This window comes from Protopterus annectens, chromosome 9.part0 (assembly GCF_019279795.1).
Source record: "Protopterus annectens isolate FY-2018-M chromosome 9.part0, PAN1.0, whole genome shotgun sequence".
Classification (NCBI taxonomy): Eukaryota; Metazoa; Chordata; order Ceratodontiformes; family Protopteridae; genus Protopterus; species Protopterus annectens.
Window position 1 is genome coordinate 260,747,876 of NC_056743.1, and position 20,758 is coordinate 260,768,633.

At 42.2% G+C, this 20,758-nt stretch overlaps 1 protein-coding gene across 1 annotated transcript in view; it reads right to left on the minus strand.

Annotated features, from left to right (window-relative positions):
* The window catches only part of ABTB2 (ankyrin repeat and BTB domain containing 2), a 1,083,316-nt gene that overhangs the window by 311,927 nt on the left and 750,631 nt on the right, over positions 1-20,758 (minus strand). The window contains exon 3 of the mRNA XM_044082847.1: positions 16,560-16,773. Within this exon, the coding sequence (XP_043938782.1) occupies positions 16,560-16,773 (214 nt within the window). The remainder of the gene's footprint in view (positions 1-16,559; positions 16,774-20,758) is intronic.

A 20,758-nucleotide genomic window follows, 5' to 3' on the forward strand; every position in this document is an offset into this window, starting at 1 on the left:
GCCTTAGAAACACTGTAGCCTGTGGCTATACACCAAGATCCCAGTGAATCAGCTGTAAAAAAAATAATTATTTAGCTACACACATTTGCATGCATGTGCCCCCACACATATACACATGGAAGAGAGCTTCCACATACACACAGTCACCAATCATATATTTTTCTCCATACTATCAGTATGAGCTACTTACTTACCTGACAGATTTTCTATGCTTAGCTCAGTTTTTCTGAAAGACATGGCTGCTCTTCTGATACATTTTTTACAAATGACTGACGACTTGTTGTCTGCCACCTTTCTTCTTCTCTGCCAGTTGCAGCTTCCTTATTCAGGTCTGCTCCATCGTGTTTGTTCCAGCTTTTAAATGTAAACTGCTTTCCTCTTCTGTCATTATCTTTCATACATATTTAACCTCAATACACATCGATCTGCTTCCGCCGCTGAGTCTCTGTATCCAGAAGTGTTTGTCACAGCAGATCTCTATTCTACACTTCTCACCTCATACACCTACTTGTCTGTCAGTTGATACAGCTCACAGAATAAAGGACAGAAACGAAGAAATAATACCTCAAATGCCATGGAATTATATTAAAATAATTGTATTTGCCATACTCCTCGGGTAAGCAATGAAGCCTATACCACGTAGCAGCATTGGAGGTTCTCTAAAGTATTTAAGTATACAGACTGTATATGTAATGCAGGAGATCTCTTTATTTAAACCTACTGCACTGACCCAACTAATCTGTCTGAATGGAGTGCTGACCTGGTCTTTGAAAACAAGTTCCTTGTTTTTGTTCAGTCTGCTTCATGGTTCACTTACTGAAAAATCGTTGACAGAGAATGACCCTAGTTTTCTTTAAAAATTTCTATAAGGACGCAGTAAGTCTCCATTATGTATTAAACCCTCCCCTTGTCACATCCAATGAAAACGTAACACTTGTTAGATTTTCCACTTAACACTGAAAATAAAATCATTGGGTGAAACCTGCCTGTTTTTTTCATATTTCTCATGTTTAAGTTATACTACAACCGGCAGTATCTGAAGTTTCTGCATTTCAGTATCGTTAACCCTAGCAAATGTAGCAGTTGGTCGACTTGAAACATTAAATAATGCCTGCTTTAATTGCTTGCGCAAGACCAAGATAATTACCTACTGGGGTAAATAAGGAACTCCAGGAGATCCCTTTCTACAATGGCTGAGCATGAGGCTGATTTAAATTGAAACAGCTTTAGGAATGACCTAAAAATACCAGTGCTGAATACAATACTGAAATGTTCCCCTCACATAAACGCCTACGGGCTGCTGCTACGTAGGATACAGAAACTCCTACCTAAATATATTGCAAGGAAGTATTATCTAACTATAAGCATTTATTCTAATATCCTCTCAAGGAAGAAAACAAAGCATTTCAGAAGAAAATATCTGAACATGTTCAAAAGGAGATCCAGAATAGATAAATCAGCATCTTGAACAGTGTTGCATTTCTGTACTCAGTCCACATTAAAATATGAACAGCAACAGGGAAACAGACAGACTAGAATGTTTTTCTCTGTTCACAATGAGTATAGATTGTATAATGACCCCTGTTTAGTATTTGAAAAGTATGGTGCAGTAAAAAAATGTATGGATTTGCCACGCTTCTTCTCAAAGGTGGTAAAACAGATTCAAGACCAAAAAGCCATCACCTGTAACAGCTTCTGATCCTATTATAAAAAACAGCCTGTGAGTTAGCATCGATGATTTAGATAAAATAGTACATTTACAGTTCCAATTATTATAAATGCTTGGCTGTTTGATTTTATATCTACAAACTGAGAATCAGAGTTTAAAGACTTTTCTTGGGAGGTGTGAAAGTCAGCAACATGATTACAACACAATAGGAAAAGGAAACTGTCAGGTAATGTTGCATGACACCAAAAACTATAATAAAGAAGCACAACCCCAACCTGAGTTTGTTACAGAAGTGGTCTGCTAAAAATACCTGAATCATGCAACTCTGGAGTGAACAATGAATGGACCCCACATACCATCAGCGGGATAATTTCATTTGTTTCTTTGTGAGATGTTCCTGCCAACTGACAACACTCTAGTAATCGCCAAGATTAGCCAATGAATGAATGAAGTCAGTTAAACAGAAATGTGAGTTTGTTTGATTTCTCACACTAGTCTAGTTATCATTTTATAAGGATAACATAAAAATTACACCAGCTGGCAGAGTACTTGGTTAAGTAAGTGTGGAGAAGTCTAGAACAAGAGAGTTAGATTCAACCCAGTCATATTATTTTGCTACATCAACTTCAAAAAACAGGGTCTGTGAGACCTTAAGAGTAATCACCTAAGTTTTACATATTTTATGCTCTGCCAACACCTCGCAGAGCTACAAAACTTCAGCTTAGGACCCATGAACAAGATCCAGCTAGTCTTGGCAAAATCTCATAAAAATGTGGCAAAAAATGCAGATCTTGAATACAACTGCATGTTTTGTGGCTGTAGTATATACTACTTGTTCAGTTTCACTAAAGCATTCTGAATGCAAAAACTGAATTTACAACACTGATGTGAAATAGCGTCACAGTTTTGTGATGCCCGCAGAGCTGTACAGATTAGCCATTATCCTTGCATTCCATAACCTTTCCTAGCCTGAAGGAAAAGTTATAATCTGGTTGGTTTGTGAGAAGTCCTTTGTTTTGTTACTGTTATATCTTAGTTGTTTTTGCTACGCCTGATGCACAGTATTATCAACCCTTGTTTTGAAGCATATCGTAGAAAACTGGCAACTGGATGGATTGACTTAGAAAGAGTTCAGATACCACACTGGCCATAAAAGAAGCACTTGACTTCAGGTATACCCTGTCCTTATTGGAGAATTTGCTATGGAATTCTGTAGGTAGGATATAACGTTCTGAGAACTGTAAGCTGTGACATGATGTCAGGCCCTAGATAACCATGATGATTTTACACAGAAGGTTCAGATAGGGTATCCCAAGTTTGCTGATATACTACATCATTGTTGTGTCATCTGTTACAACACAGAATGTCTATTGGCTTCAGTTTGGACTGAAAGACTAGCATGGTGCATTGGATAGCCATTATCTCCTTTAGGCCAGTGCACTTCTTCCTCTGTCCCCTGGACAGCAGGACAAAGACCCTAGATTACTGAATGTGTGCTCCTCAAGCATAAGTTGTTTCACCTGCCATCGGTTTCTGGTCTGGCTCTGGTGGAATACAAGGGAGCACAGGGTTCCTGGAGATATGGTGATGCCAGCATTCAAACTCCATAGCCAGAGGAGAAATTGGGGGGGTGACATAGTCCAAGGGTTACTTGTACTAGTTCTCATATGTAATGTGATATACAGGATTATGAGGACAGTGAGACTGTGTTCAGAGCTATCCAGACCTTGCTGTGGTAGAGGGAAGTCCTACTGCTTAACAGTGGGAGTGGTGAGCATTGTATTGCCTATCTAACTCTAGAGGAGTGGTTTCCAGCTCTGAAATTGTAATTTTATTAGCCTTTTTGGGCTGATTTCTCTCCCTTTCAACTTTCTGGCTTAAAAACGCGTGTGTTTGCCGGTCTACCTGAGATGGTCGACAAGCCATTTGATCGACTTTCATTTGGTCGACAGGCAGATTTGCCCCCCTCCCCAATGTTGTACAACCCTGGAGTTGATGTATATAGTTGGGGTGGGGGGTGGGGGGCACAGCCCCCCACATTGGGGGGTGTGGGGGGCAAAGCCCCCCACATAAAACTGCTTGTCGACCAAATGAACTGTCGACCAAATGAAAGTCGATCATATGGCCTGTCGACCATGTGATAGGGATCCGTGTTTGCACATTTTTCGCATCGTGCAGCACTACAAGGCTACAGTTAAAATATTCCAGGTGCCAGAAAGTCTGCTCTTCAAATTTTCCCTTAGAACTAGAAGGTTTCTCAGTAGTAGCACTAAAATCTGAACCCCTGTGCCTAGCACTTGCTCTAGAACCTGCTGGAAAGCACTAGGAAGCCTGAAATTGATACAAGCACTCAACTCTCCTTGTCAATAAGGAGAAATTAATCATAGGCACTAAACAGCCTATAATTGCAAAGTACCTTGCAAAGGTAAGGGAAAAACAGCTCTTAAACTTTACAAAAAAAGCACCTAAACAGGCATGTCCATGGGTCAGCTTCCAGAGATTTCTCCTGTCCACCTGGTGAATCTGGGCATACTGAGGCAATGCGGCAACTGCCTCATGTACACAGACAATCCTCTCCTCCTACCACCCAACACTACAACCTGCGAGAGATGTACTTACATAGCCAAACTGGAAGCAAAGCTGTCTCCGGCCAAGATTGTGATAGACAGCCAAGAGGAGAAGGTTAACACCTGCACTACACCTCTAGCAACTCAAAGCCCTTCAAAACCCACACCATCAACACCCACACATAGCAACACTAAACCCACATATGCGGAAGCCCTTAACATTAACCTGCCCAAGCAACAAGGACCTCCGAAGCTGAAATGCAAACACCAGTCACAACCAAAGTAACACATAGCTCACAACACCAGTGTGCCACCCAACAACAGCCCCTAAGGCAAGACAATGTACCCAACACTTTAGTCATAGGTGACTCTATAGTCAGGCAAACTGATGTCCCACTCACCAGGCTGAACAAGAAGAAAATTACAGTCAGCTGCCTGTTGGGTGCCAGGATCCGCCACATAACGCATGCACTTAAGTCACTCCACAACAAGTACAAATACGACTCTGTCACTGTCCATACTGGAGTGAATGACTTGAGACTTACCTCCCTGGACTACATGAAAAGAGACATCGAAGAGTTCTTGGATCATGTGGCCCAGGCAGGTATGACCCTGGCCCTGAGTAGCATCCTGCCTTCGCCCAGAATGATACCACAGTATAAGGACAAAATGATTGACTTCAACAATTGACTAAGCTTCTGGTGTCATTCAAAGGGGATCCAGTATTTGTCTGCCTGGGAAGACATGATCGACAAACCACGATGCTTTGCCAGAGATGGTCTGCACCTGTCACCCTGGGGAATCAGGTTACTGGCTAAAGCTCTTGCCACCCCTATAGTGCCTTTTTTAGGCAAGGTTCAAAGGATAAAACCACCACTGTAACAGATACAAGCATGCAAAATCTGAAGGTAATGCTGTTCAATGCTAGAAGTCTAAACCTCAAAATGCACTCTCTTGAGGCACTACTAAAAATGGAGAACATTGATATCTGTGCAGTAACTGAGACCTGGTTCAAGGCTCCAGAGAGCACCCCTGCAATATCAGGCTACAACTCTTACCACACTTTTCGGCCACAAAACCGAGACCGAAACACTAAAGTTGGAGGAGCGTACATATTCACCAAGGATATTCACACCTCCAGGCTATTTGCCCAACATACTGCATCTGAAATTCTCCAGGTGCAACTAACACTAGGTAAGACTGCAATCCAAATTGTAGCTTGCTACAGATCCCCCACCATGACCCAAGATTCTCACTACACCTTTCTAAACATACTGGAAAATATTACGATACAACCAAACACCCTAATACTGGGTGATTTCAACTACCCTGCCATTAACTGGGAAAACTACTCGGGTACCAACTCTTTTTCCCAACGGTTCATGGTTCTTGGAATTCATAAATTCCAACGCCCTGGATCAACTAATCCATTGTCCCACCAGGGGCTCCAATATCCTAGACCTGGTCATTACCAACATGGGAGATAGATGCTCCACACCAGTGGTCACCCCCTCATTGATCAGGTCTGACCATAAGCAAATCACCCTTGACATCCACATCCCACCCCCACCCCGCAGTAAGGAAACCTCCTTAAAAAACTTCTCCAAAGCCAACTTCATGCTACTGAAGTCAGAAGTGACAAACGTTACGACACCCATGCAGATGGGATCTGAAAGTTTGACTGCAGAATCCTACACTAAGGCACTGTACGAGCACATCCACTCGTGCATGAATTGTGCCATCCCAAATAGAACCAAGATGCTCTTCTCCAAAAAAAGGAAGCCAATATGGTGATCCCCTGCTTATAAACAAACTATACAACAGAAGGAAGAAACTGTTGCAGAAAAAGAGGAAAATCCCAGGATGCAAAAAACTCCCTCACCAGCCTCAGTATGAAGCTGAGATCCCTCATAAAATCCTCAAAAGCTAGTTACGAAAATAAAATTGCCAAAGATTCCAAAAACAACCACAAGGCATTCTATAGTTATGTCAAGAATCTAAATGGCAATGCTCAGATCTGCTCTGAGCTACAACAGAATGACATTAAATATACTGATCTCAAGGATATTGCCAATATCCTGGCAGATCAATTTAGTGCCAACTTCACCCCCCTCTCACCCCCTAAAGGGCCCATCTCAATACCAAAAGATTGCCAAATTCCGGTAATCACGGCCACACATGTAGAAACCACAGTCTCCAAAGCTAAGAATACAGCATCCATGGGACCAGATGACATCTCAGGCTGTGTACTACATGAACTACAAAATGAACTGGCACCTCACCTAAGTGTTATGTTTAATCATAGCCTCACCTCAGGCTTCATGCCTACTGAGTGGTGCACAGCTACAGTTATCCCACTCCACAAGGGGGGATCCACCTTGGATCCCGGGAACTACTGTCCCATCAGTCTGACAAGCCTGATCTGCAAGAGCATGGAACGCACTATCATGGAACTTATAAACAAAGACACTGGCAACCTTCAAACATTGGACCCCACCCAGTTTGGGTTTGTGAAGGGCCAATATTGTCTCCTGAATCTGACTGACTTCTTCAAATCAGTCTCCAGAGCTGTGGACGAGGGTAAGGCAGTCCACACAGCCTATCTGGACCTCGCCAAGGCCTTCAACACCATCCCCCACTCTGGAATCATAGATAAACTTACTAAGCTGGGCATAAATCCCTACGTCACTCGATGGATTGCCAACTGGCTTACTGACAGAACCCAGACTATAAAAGTAACTGACTCCAAATCCAGCTCCAGACAAGTGGAATACCTCAGGGTTCAGTCCTGGGACCATTCTTGTTTGGCATCTACTTCTCTGAACTACAGGCCAACACTAAGGGACTCTGGCTAACAAAGTTCACAGATGACTGCACACTGCGAGCCATTATTGAATCCCCAAATGATGTGGATATTCTACAAAAGGGCCTTACAGAAACAGATGCCTGGTGCCAGAGCCATGGGCTCAAGCTTAATGCCAAGAAATGTACAGTTATCCCCTTTGGAAAAAAACATGTACCCATGAATTACCACATAGGTGGCAGGACACTAAACATTGAAAGTGTGATGAGAGACTTAGGGACACAGGTGGACAGTGGTCTCACTTTCGATAACCACATCACCACAACAGTCAGGAAATCCTTCTATGTGGCACACCTCATCACTAAGGGCTTTTCATCCAGAAAAAAGGAGGTCATTGTCCCACTGTACTCATCCCTCATTAGACCCATTATAGAGTATAATGCCCCGTTTGGTAAGTACCTCACAAGACATCTGCAACAGCTGGAAAGGCCACAGAAATACCTCACTGAAAGCATCACAGGCCTAAAGCAGATGCCATATGCTGACCGTCTAAAAAACCTCCAGCTATACTCTGTGGCATATCGTCTACTCAGAGGTGATTTCTGCTTAACATACAAGGCCATGTCAAACCCTGAGCTGTTGGACATGCTCCACTTAAAGAAATCCCAGTCCCTCAGAGCCACACGCTCCAGGGAACTAAACCTTGTCATCACAATGAACAAAACATGCTGGAGGGATAAGTTCCTGACCCAGAGAATCCCCATACTCTGGAATAGACTGCCCATACATGTCAAGCAGAGTGCCTCATTGGCCCTCTTCAAAAGGAACCTTGATGATTGGATGGGAGATAGGAAATTCACCCTGGGGATCATGTCAGTCACCCTGCTAGACAGGGGTCCAGAGAAGTAAATATTGTGGGAAGAAATATCCAGGGAATTGTTATGGCTAGGCCTGCATAAGCCCTAGGGCCGATAGCCTAGTACCAATCTATGAACCTATGAACCTAAGAGTACATATAACCCAGAGTCTTGATGAACCTTCATGCTTAGAGGCATCTGTTTGTGAAGGTGGACAGAAAAATGCCCTTCTTGAGCAGTATTCATTCTTGAGGCAAAATGAGTCTAGCATCCTACAGCTAAGATAGCTCTAATAAACTTAAGTATGGGATAGGCTATACTTTTGAGTATTCAAGAAAAATCATATACCCTCAAATCATTTCACACTTAGGATTTGAAGATTTTGGAGTTTTAGATTATGTAAGATAATAATCTAGGCAAGAGTACATGCGGACCTGTTACAGTTCTATGTGAGTGGACACTGGAGTTGTAACCATGGGAAGGATTTTAGGGTGAGGAGGTAAACTGAAAGGGGAGGTTTTCCCACTTTGAATCTAAGAAACTGCTTGTGACCACTGTGAAATGGAATATACAAGTAGGCATCCTTGAGTGAAAGCAGGAGTTGGGCTTACAGACTTAATATCTTGACCTTCTTTGGTGCCACATTTTGTTCAGTTTCAAAGGATCGAGCCAGGCCTTTACTTGTTTTCTTTTTTTTATATCAGAAAAAGTCTTGAATAATATGCCTTTTCTTTCCTTAAGGGATAGTGGGGGTCTGGTTGCTTTGCAGTCTAATTATTATTTCACAATGGACAGTGAGTCAAGTAAATTCTCTGAATGGTAGCATTTGAGCAAACTATATTTCTCTGAGGCCATGAGTTACCATGAATCTCCTACTCTCAAAATGACTGGAGGCTGGAGGAGATCTCCACCTTGAAACGATTGACCCAAGTTGTTGTTGCTTAAAGGAATAGATCTGTCTCTGGATTGCCATTCTCATGGCTATCTGCTTTGACACTTTGAAGCCCACAGGGATTTTTTGCTTCTTCTGAAAATGCCTAGAGCTCCTGTGGGTTTGTACTTTGCCTGTCTTCTGTGAAACTTCCCAGCTTTGGAGAGGTAATTTTAGAGTACCTAGGGACAGGGAGATCATACAACCACTTGGCTAATTGTAATGCACTGTTTTCCTTTTTTCTTACTTTTGTCTTACAGCTTCTTGAATACCTAATGTGAGGAGACCCCAAATATATATATGTGTGTGTATATATATATATATATATATATATATATATATATATATATATATATATATATATATTTATCCAGAAGTCATTAAGTAAGTGGCCTTTCATGGCTCCTGGAAAAGGCTAAATATACAGCTAAATTTGTCCTTGAAATGCAAACCCTGCAGCAGAAACCTTGGAAGAAGCATTTGTGGCATCATAACCACATTAACATGTGTTTACAAATCTTTTGTGCAGTTTGAGAGTTTAATAATTGTTTTTCTTTGAAATAAACAGCAGTACTTCTCTGAGCCAGATCTTTGACTAGCCTGTGGATATTATATTCTCACTGCCCCAAATAAATCTTGTAAAAATAGCCCCAATTCTCCAAGCCGGCTAATGGATTTATTTTCTTACAAAGCTGACCAGGACTCAGCCTTCCCTGTCACTTGGTAATATATCAAGGGCTGGTACAGTTTGCATCCCACAGAAATTATAGCTGGGTCTGCTATAGGATTGTTTACAATATGAGGTTCTGAACCCTGTAGCATCTGTCTAGTTTCTGGGGACAGAGGGACTGTGAGTTATTTTATAGTGATGGATTATTCAATACATTTTTTAAGTTCACAGTTAGCGAGGGAGTACTGAGGGTCATCTCTCTTCAGTGCCCTACAACTTAATTCACCTTTTCTTAGGGGACAAGTCTCCACTACCCTTAACATTTTCTCATAAGGTTAAGGGTGTCTCCAAAAGTAAAGGGTGTCTCCAAAAGTAACATTTTTAACTATTCATATCAAAACCTTGAGGGAATCTGTTCAATACAGGCAGGTCCTCCTCATTCTGTTCAGACTCATAAGAACTAACAGGGGGAGGAAGACAACTTTCTCAACCTCAGATGCACAAAAATCTGCTGTAACAGAAAATATAGGTGCTGACCAGTGGAACACTGGGAAGTATTCGTCTCTGAATTATTTGCCATCAAAATAGTGCGAAATATCTTGGGTACCCTTGTAACTGTTATGCTGTCAACTGATGTCCTTATCAGATGCCTGATTATCTGATGCTTTTTCCTAAAGAATGACAGTAGGGCAGTCTTTAGATGTTCTATGATGGACCAGTGTCCATTCATTGGATGACTATATGGCATAGTAACTTAATTCAGCCACCCCACCACCAGAGAGTCAAAACCACAAGAATTCTATATAGCAAAGCCTATATCTTGTTGTTGAAAGCCCACTGTGGACACCTAGCAACCTGCAACTATCTGGAACACTGCATTTTCCCTGTTAAAGAAATATGAATCAAAGGCCTGTTCTGGAATCAATGTCATTAAAATTCCATCACTACTAGAGCCCTTTTGACAAATACATCCAAAGCATTCACCTTCATGTAAAAGACAGGGGATTGAGAGGAAGCAAAACCTGTTGGGGGGCAGCTTTTCGTGTGATCCTAGACTGAATCATTAACATCTTAGTTTGCCCCAGTTTGATGTCATTGACTTCCTCTGCAAATATTTTCCCTGGGTTTTCCAGCTTTGCTTGTTTTCTATGGTTGTTAATGTTCACGCCAGGCTACCTAGCATAGAATTATGAAAATTGAGGGCCATGGCAAGTGGTAATGAGAAGTCAAAGGGAGGTGGGAGGGACTAAAACCAAAGATATGCAGTTAATTAGATGGATTGGAAAAACTTACTGTTAAATACTTTGTGTCAAGTATCAAGGCAGTACTAACATAAATTAAATCATTCATTCTCCAGTTACTTATTCATTTAACCTAATTCAGAGTCATGGGGAAGCCAAAGCCTATCTGTTTCTCTGTGGGTACAAAACAGAGAAACTAACCCTAGAAAGGATGCCAGTCTACTGCAGGACAGGTCACATGTCATGCACAGCCCTGAGTGATTTGGAAGATTGAAAATTCACTTACAGCATGCCTTTGACATATGGAAGGAAACCAAAGTACCTGACAAAAATCCAACATGAATACCCCACAGGAAAAGCACCTAAGCTAAGAAGTGAATTGGCAAAAAGTACAGTTGTGTACACTTACCATAAATGTACATGTTCTAGTGTATTCACTGTTGCAGTCATCACATTTGGGTTATCCCTGCCAGGGTAGCCCTCGGCTGGCACGAATACCAGAGACTTAGTATTTCTGCATTGGTTGCTGTCACTTGAGGACTGACATCAGGTCATCAGTAGTATAAAGTAAGGCAGCCAACACCATTACATCAGTTTTTTATGCCCTAACCTGTCAGGAGCCCCCAAAGTAGTAGGCCAGGTTCTGGTGAAATATCCCCACCAGTGGAAAATAATTACCAATACATCCCTTGTAAGGAGAGGAGAACAACAAGTAAGAATGGTAATAAAAGGAGAAAGAGAATAAGGGGGATGGAGGGAGGGAAACCAGGACTGCAACAGTGAATACACTCGGACATCTACATTTATGATAAGTGTACACAACTGTACTATGTTCTTCATGTTTCACTGTTGCAGTCCTCACATTTGGGTAGATTCCCAAAGCTGAGGAAATGGGTGGAGGCAGTCAAGGAAACTAGGGGCTGGCTAGGATGCCCTGCAAGACTGCAGTGGCAAACCCTGCCCTGCATTTGGAGAAGAGAGGCAGGTGGTAATGCTTGGTAAAAGTGTGAACATGTCCAGGTGGGATCCTCCAGGATATCCCTAGTGCGGACTCCTCCGAGGAAAGCTGCAGAGGTAGAGGCTGCTCTGGTGCAGTGTGTCCTGACCCCCTTGGGGCAAGGCTTTCCATGCTGTTTGTAGCAGAAATGGATGCAGTGTGCTATCCATTTGGAAATGGTTTGCTTGGAGATGGCTTTGTCTTCTGCCCCTGTAGCAAAGCTAACCAGCAACTGATCAGACTTTCTGAAGTATTTAGTCCTGTCTAGATAGAATGTGAGCTGTCTGTTCACATCTAGAGCGTGAAGAATCCTTTCCCCCTTGTTCTGGGGATTAGGAAAGAAGGTGGGCAAATGAATGGATTGGTTGAGAGCCACACTGGACACCACCTTCATGCCATGAAGGATGGGTTAGTATGCATATTATACCCTGTCTTTATGAAAGATGATGAAGGGTTCCACAGCCATGAGAGCTTGCAGCTCAGAGACTCTTCTGGCTGAAGTAATGGCCAGAAGGAATGCTGTCTTCCAGGAGAGAAATTTTAGCTCTGCAGAAGAAGCTGGTTCAAAAGGGGGTAGGGTGAGCTTTTCCAAGACAAAGTTAAGGTCCCAAGCTGGTGTTGGTGCCCTTCTGGGGGGATCTCAAGTTGCTAGCCCCTCTGAGGAACTGTTTGATCAAAGGGTGTAAGAAAAGGGGCTGCTCAGTAGGAAAATGACCAGAAATAGCAGAGGCATGAATTTTTATAGAGGAGAAAGAGAGACCACTGTGTAGTAGATCAGCTAAGTAATCCAGAATGAGAGGGATGGAGGGCTGCACCATATTGGCTCCGTTAGCCCAGATCCAGGTGCTGAACCTTTTCCATTTATCTGCATAAGACATTCTGGTGCTAGGACATCTAGGCTCATGGATAACATCCATAACCTGTTTACTGAGGATGGCAGATTGGTTCAGGGTTAGGGAATAAGCCAAGCTGCCAACATGAGTGTCTGCAATTGGGGATGCATGAATTCCCCTTCTCTCTCGGTCAAGAGGTTTGGAATCTGAGGAAGATTCCATGGAGGCAATGGGGACAGGCTGCGCAGCAAGGGGTACCAGTGTTGTCAGGGCCAGTCTGGAGCTATAAGAATGATCCTTGGTTTTTCCTCCCTTATTTTGAGCAGTACCCTGGGGATGAGCGGTAAGGGAGGAAAGGCATAGACTGATAGATTAACCCGGGGAAGGACAGGGCATCCACTTTCCAAGCCATGTAGTGATGCTCCCTGGTGCAGAATTTGATGAGGTGATGGTTGGTATGGGAGGCAAAGAGGTTGACCTTCGGCGTTCCCCATTTCTGAGTTATTAGGGTGAAGGTACTTCTGTTGAGTTGCCACTCATGTGTGTCCAGAAGTTTTTTGCTTATTTGGCCTGCCAGAGATTTGAGAGAGTCTGGTAGGAATTGTGCTAACAGGTGTAGTTGCATGGAAGAGGCTGTGAGCCAAAGGGTCATGGCCAGCCTGCATAAAGGGTAGGAGTGAGTCCCTCCCTACCTGTTGATGTACCACATGACAGTGGTGGTGTCTGTTTTGATCAGGAGAACTCCTGGAGAGAGAAGGGGTTTGAAAGCTATTAAAGTGTGCTGCACAGTCATCATCTCTTTTTGCTTGATGTGCAGAGGGATTTGCTGTGGGCTCCATTGGCCCTGTATGCACCTGCCATCCAGGTGTGCATCCCAAGTATAGTCTGACGCATCTGTGGTGAGGGTCTGGATGGCAGGGGGTGGGAAGAAGGGCAGTCTCTTGTTGTGGGAGCATGCTGTTGTCCACCAAAGAAATTCCTTTCTGAGGCAAGGAATTAAAGGTAGAAGAGTTTCAGGTTCTTTAAAGTGTTGACACCAAAGGCTCTTTAGGTACCATTGAGGTTTCCTCATATGCAGTCTAGCATATGGAGTGAATAGTATGCAAGATGCCATGAACCCCAGGGCTTGTAGAATCTTCCTTGCAGATAGCTGGGGCCTGGTGGCTAGTTGAGAGAAGTAGAAAATGTATTTCTCTGGTGTAAGGTATGCCATCTGGGATGCTGTGTCCAGACTTGCTCCCAGGAAGATTATCATTTGAGTGGGCACCTGTTTGGATTTATTTTCGTTTATTGTGTACCCTAGGGAGGTTAGTAGGGTCTTTACAAAGGCCAGGTGCTTGAGCAGCTTTTCCTGGCTGTCTGCCTGTATAAGGCATCTGTTCTGTAGGAATGTGCTCTACTGCCCTCATAGAGAGCAGAGAAAGGATTTGCTTTTGAGCCTCTGCCCACTGATTTGGTGGTAGATCTGGGAACCCTTCTGGGGTTGGAAGGGTGTGGAAGGAAAATTTTTATCCCTAAGACACAGTGTTCAGAACCCATTGGTCCTTGGTAATGGTGGCCCAGGTGCTTGAGTGAAAGGAGAATTTTCCTCCTAGGGGTAAGTGAAGGTGGGCAGAGAGGGGGATGGAGGAGGTGAGGCACTGTGAGTTCTTACCATAAGGGAGTGGTTTAGAACTCCCTGGTTTTGAAGTGGAGGTAGTCCACTGCTTAGATCTCTGCATTCCCTGGGGCTTCTGCCTGGAGGGTCTGTTTCCCTGGGGCTTAGGCTGGGTCAGTTTACTCGGAGCAGGAAAGGACTAGTGCTTGGAGGGACAATGCCTGCTGAACCTAGGGGACTGGACCTGTAAGAAATCCTTACCTGTTTGCATAGATTTTACTTTTTCTTCCATCTTTTTTAAGACCTCTTCTGCCTTAGTGCCAAATAAGTTATCTTTGTGCAAGGGGGCATCCAACAATTTAGATTTGACATGGTCTGGCAGGGGTTGTTCCTTAAGCCATGCATGTCTTCTAATGACAGATCCAGTGACTGCTGCACTGCAAGAAGCTTCTAGGGCATCAAAACCACAGTGCAAAGTGTGTTTAGTTACTTGACTTGCAGAATGCATTAAGTCTTGTGAATCTTTAGATTCTGCCCAAGCAGGAAAGGAAGACATTTTTTGTTAAAGGAGCTCCAAGGTATGTTGCTGAAATTTCAGCCTATAGAACTGACAATTTAGTGCCCTGACAGCAAGAGTAGCTGATGTGTATACTTTTTTACCCCATCTGTCCAATGCTTGGGAATCCCTATCTGACGGGGTGGGATTCTTAGCAGAGGTTGGTTTAATGCCTTTTGGCCCTTGAGAAATTACCTCAGGGTCAGCTGTTGGATTTTTAAAAAAGATATTTGTGTGAGTCAGGGACTCTACAGTACCTGCCTGGTTTTCTGGGAGCAGGAGGTAGGACATCAGGAGTCAAATTGGATTCAAGGAAAACATCCTCCACATCATCCAGGACTGGGGGATGGCCAAGGGTCTGTGTTACAGACGATCTAGGAATTCCCTGAGTCTCTTTTTAGACTGAGTGTAGTCCTGACTCTCCCATTGGAAATGCTCCCTTAAAGTATGCAGGGTTTCCCCAAAGGAAAAGTCCTCTGGGGGAGAAGTTGAAGGAATGGAGTCCTCTGCATCAGAATCCTCATAAGTGGAGAGGGGTTGCATGTATTCATAGTCAGATGCATTAGATTCATTTGACTCTTGTTCAGACAAAACTACTGGGGACAGATCTTTTTTTCTTTTTTGAGGGTGTAGCTTGGCTTCCCCTGATCAGCAAGATAAGGTCTTCCACCATTTTAAGCATCTGAAACTAAGGCAAGGTAGCAGGCGCCTTTGAGTGGGTTGTCAGTTTCTTGGGTGTGGTTCGAGCCCTGGGCCTAAGAAACTCGGTTGTTTTTGAAAGAATGGTAGTCGCGAAAGAAGAAGGTTTGTGTCGAGATTCGGTAGTGCGAAGGAATTTCTTGGAAGCTGATGCCTGCTCAGCAGCTCCAGACCTATCCATGGTAGAGACAACCGCAGGATCCTTAGTTGAAGAAGAGTTTTGCGGCATACCGGACTCCGAAAGGTTCTCGGTAGCAGCCTGTGAATCAACTGAAGCGGGCATCAGGGGCCGCGAAAGTGCATCACTGAGTACCGGAAGACTGATGACTAGCTTAATGGAAGCATCGTCAGTAGGTTTGGACCTGTGTGGTCTGTCTCTGTCTTTATCTTTGTTTTTTGGAAGATCTGCTGTCGGATGGCTTACCGAAGCCATATCGGAATTCGAGGACTGTAAACGAAAATATCTGGCTACAGTAAGGGCCCGGCGACGGATAATTCTGGTGTTGAACAGAAGCGACAACAGGGGATGTCCTGGTCTGGGCCTAAACAAGTGACGCAGTAAGAGTGGAAGTCTCGGTGTGGTATTTGCTTTCCATAGGCAAGACAATTATTAACTTTTTCTGACATTGGTTAGTGCAAGAAAAAAGGTTCCCCAACAGGGTACTTAGCTTTAGAAGACTTCAACTTCAATTCGAAGATGAAAACTCAGGTAGCAGCCGACCGGCACTCATGCAGCCTGCTTCTGCTTCGGGCTCCACAGCAAGAAAGACTGATGCAATGGTGTTGGCTGCCTTACTTTATACTACTGACGATCTGAAGTCAGTCCTCATGCGACAGCAACCGATGCAGAAATACTAATTCTCTGGTATTTGGGCCGGCCGAGGGCTACTCTGGCAGGGATAACCCAAATGTGATGAATGCAACAGTGAAACATAAAGAACATCAATTATTATGAAGCAGTGATGCTAATATCTGTACTTATGTGCCACTTATTCTCTAAATATTTTACAAACAAAATTTAATCCAGAAACCTTTCAAAATGCCACGATTATAATGTTTTCAGTTATACAGAACTGAGTTAATATAAAATATAACTGACTAGTTCTGATGCTCTGTCTCATTCTGCACTCTTAGCATACCTTTCATTACTGAGAGCCATTCGGGGAGGGTCAATGTTTGGGTTCTCCATAGATTCCATCTGCAGACAGCGTAGGAAGTAGTAGAGTGTATGAAGTGCATCAGGTGACCATGTAATGGCTTGCTGTTGTTGCCTGCTTTGTCGAATGGGGCTCATCCCAGGACGGATCGTATTCAAGCACTGCATGTGGTGCATCGCTCGTGACACCAGATCACCTACAGAAAAACAAGACACAACAGTAAGGAAACATATTTCTCAGATATAATTAATACAAACATTACCTATATTCTACTATCTGCATGTGCATCCCTAGTGCACTACATGGTAAATTAAGTTTTGTTCTATAAAGGGTGCACATTTGCTTTAACAAATGCACAAATGAATAGCAGCCCAAGTTATTAGAACTGATAATTTCATTATTCTTAAAAACAACATTTTGGCTTACTAGTTTACTATTGGATAAGCCATTAAAATACTAACTAAGATCAGCAAACTTTTATGAAGGTACTCCATTATTGGGATGGTAACAAATTTGATAATGGCATTCCAGAAAATGAACAAGCTAGAACAAGTCATATTATGAGTGCCCGCACAAGTGAATGCCCTTTATAAAGGAATATGCATTGTTTGATTGAGTAACTGGGAATAAGGTGACAGAAAGTCTGATTCTACTTCTCAGAGTGTGGGCTTCTGGGACAAATTACATTAACATGGGGATCCAGGCAAGTTGGCTCAACTACACTGTTAAACACAGATAACTTGTGTTTTATTACTACAAGTGATTAATAAATGGCAAATGCATTTTTTCCATTTCGTCTCTTTAATCACTTAATGTGTTCTCTTTTGCCTTATTGTTGTTAAGAGGTACTACTTTTTTAGTGATGTTCTAGAAAAAGCACTTTAAAATATTCCTGCACTTCCAAATACTTAAAATACTTAAATTCTTGCAGGGACTATAAAATGTGCTGGATTCAGACACATCTCATCAACATATGCTCTGTTAGTACAGCCCAGAGATTAGAGAAATAAACTAAGTTTTGATATCCAAATGCAGTTCTGTAAGAGTACTGGGGATTTTAATTTACAGCTAAGGTGGGCAATAATCTCCAGGGGACACCACTTCAAAGTAGAATAAGTTATAAAAATTTATAACTCTGGCTGCAAATGAGAACAATTTTGCCCAACTAGTCTTACCAATTCTCTAAGTAATAGACAAGCGGCAACCAGTAAACAAATAGTTTAGTTTCCTCTCCTTGAAATAATTGCTTTACACCCCTCCATTTAGACACCACTTATTACCACAGCGGTCGTTTAGTCATTCACCCATCAGGTCTGTCAAAAGTGCGTTGTTGTTTCTATTGCACTTTAAATCTTCAATTAATCTCATCCTGTATTCATGCATCTCTCTCTCTGCTTTTGTAACATAACACCTTATTGGACTCTTCTGATATGAAATCCATGATGCACATAAAGGCTCTCATCATGTCCTGTTCAACTTTTTCTTTAAGAATACGCATTTCTATTCTTCCAGTCTCTCTTTAATGGGTTGTGGTACAGAGTGGGAAACATTTTGTTGCCTTAATCTGAATTGCCTCTGTCTTGTTTATATCCTTTAAAAGACAATATCATCCAAATTGCACACAATATACTAGGCAAAGGCCACATGAACTTGATACAGGCTGCAGTAGCAGCTTGTTGTTTTTAATGACAACACATTTACAGTGCCTCTCATGACACCACTGCTCCTCTTTGTTGCCTTCTATAGTTTTTTTTCTCACCTTGATGTCATCAGATATGAGTCCCTCAAGGTCCTTTTCCACATCTGACTGTTTCTTCTCCACCAACTGTGTACCATTTTGTTGATTTTTATCCCCAGACATGCTAGTTATGATTTTGTGCTGTCTCAGAATATCACACTTCAGTTCATTCCTCTAACCCTTCAAAGTCATGTTTAATCTTTTCATTATACCTTTCCTGCATGTTTTGCTTGTATTTCTGTTGTCAACAAACAGATGTGCCTTCCCTTCCAGACTCACTGGAATATGTTGAGTCCCAGAGGTAGAACTAACCATTATGGTATCTAAGTGGTAGGCAGCTATTTTTCTTCTTAGTGAACTGAATTTATTCTTATTTTCTGGATTCTGTTTTGTAGCAACCTGTCTTGCCCATGCTATCACTCTAGGATCCTTTATAAGGCTGTCAAACTTGTTATTTAACCATTTATGAAGTATTATAGCAAATGCCTTGCTAAAATCTAAGAGGCCACATCCACAGATCTTCTATAATCTAATACATAGGCTACCGAGCTAAAACTTGGTTAGATTTGTCTGGTATGACCTAGCTATTCCACAACTCCACTACTCTCTTTCAACAATATTTCCATATTTTTCTGACAGTTTAGCACTGAGAGATAAAGCTACAAACTGCAAGTGGGCTTCAACCTGTGGTCTTGGGTTTGATTTTCTTAGTCTCCAGTTGGATTGTGTCTATATCATAACTTCGACAGCTTAGGTTGTCACTTAAGCATCGAACACTTAAAATAGTGAATGGCCACATCATTGAATTCTTTCCTCCGGAAAGAATTCAGATGGTTGTCTGTAAACAAAATAAACAAACGCATCCAAACACAGTGGGGGGCTTCACCACCCACACACCCCCCCGATGTGGGGGCTGCGCCCCCCACCCCCTCAACTAAATATACCAACTCTGAGATTGCTTTACATTGGGGAAAGGGCAAATCCCCAATAATAGCCATGCGAATGCTTTCCCGAGGAATGAATTAGACGATGTGGCCGTTTGCTATTGTAAGAGTTCGAAGCTTAGGTGTCAATGCTTAAGCACTGGAAAACCGAAGCTGTCGACAATTCAATAGGAACCCTTGAATATTATGTGAATCCGAGCAAGTCATTTCACTATGTGAAGTGCTTCCAGGTTTTTCCTGAAAAGAGGCACATATGCCTAGCAGGCTACACTGCTTAAACGAATACTTTACATCTAAATATTCGTCAACGTGGTTCTGTAAAGGGACATTCATGTGTGTTAAATGTGACTGACATATGCCTCTGTTCTGTGGTCAGGAAACCTTGGTCTCCCTGATGATGGTTGTGGTCTTACATTGCTCAATTTACTCCTGTCTTTTCACGAATTTTTCTAGCACAAACTACCAAGTATACAGATTACAACAGCAATTATTATGACCCACCATTCAGAGAGTTCTGACACTTTGCAGAAATTGTTAGAATTAATTTTACAATGGGTTAGTTCTAAATAGTATGCATTTAATTTCCAGAAAGTAGCATTCTTACTTTCTCTTCGCAAGTGCTTTGAATCTGAGTGCTATTATATTTCATTAATTAATTTTACTGAGTTAAGGTTTAGCCTGAATCTGGCACCTTTTCCTCCCTGTCTTTTCCAGTTGCATATGTCAATAAAAATTAAAAAAAAAAAGAAATGTCACATTTTTCTTCCAGGAGTTAATAATCTATATTGCTTTATCATCTAGAAAATGCTCCCTTACCAAAACAAAAAATAATATGTAGAAATCTGTGAAAGAATGAATGAATCAATTTATGTAGTGTAATCATAAACTAGCCCTCCCTTAATACAGTATAAAACAATAAAACATAAGTAACTCATAATTTCATATGTTCATAGATAAGTAGTAGGCTAGCTGCCCTTGCACCCATTTTAAGCCTAGCCGATTTCCCATTTGGCGCTTAAATTAACCTATCCAATTTTGTGTTTGATTGATCTTATCCATTCCATAGTTGATAATTATATACTATAGTTAAAATAAATGGGATCATACCACAGATAATTTGATGGGGTCCATGCATGGGATAAAGCATTTAGGAGCGGCTTCCATCCATTAGTTAGTCCAGGTGGTAGCCCTGAGGTAAATTAGCTATCTATTACCCATCCATAGATCCAAGTCTATGGATCTCCAAAACTCATTTTTTCAAAACAGTTTTCTATATCAGAAAAAATGAGCATTTAGTTATTCATACGCAGACGCGTAGCTAGGGTAGGATAAAGGGGGAAATCATCTTGGGTGCAAGTTATTTGGGGGTGTGACTGGGAGATGCCGATCCACTGAAGCAGCATTTATTTCTGTGCCCCCACGTCTAAATTCTGGTACTGAAATGCATAATTGAAGCCCATGTGGTATCAAAAAACAGTTTGGTACATTTTTAAGGCAGA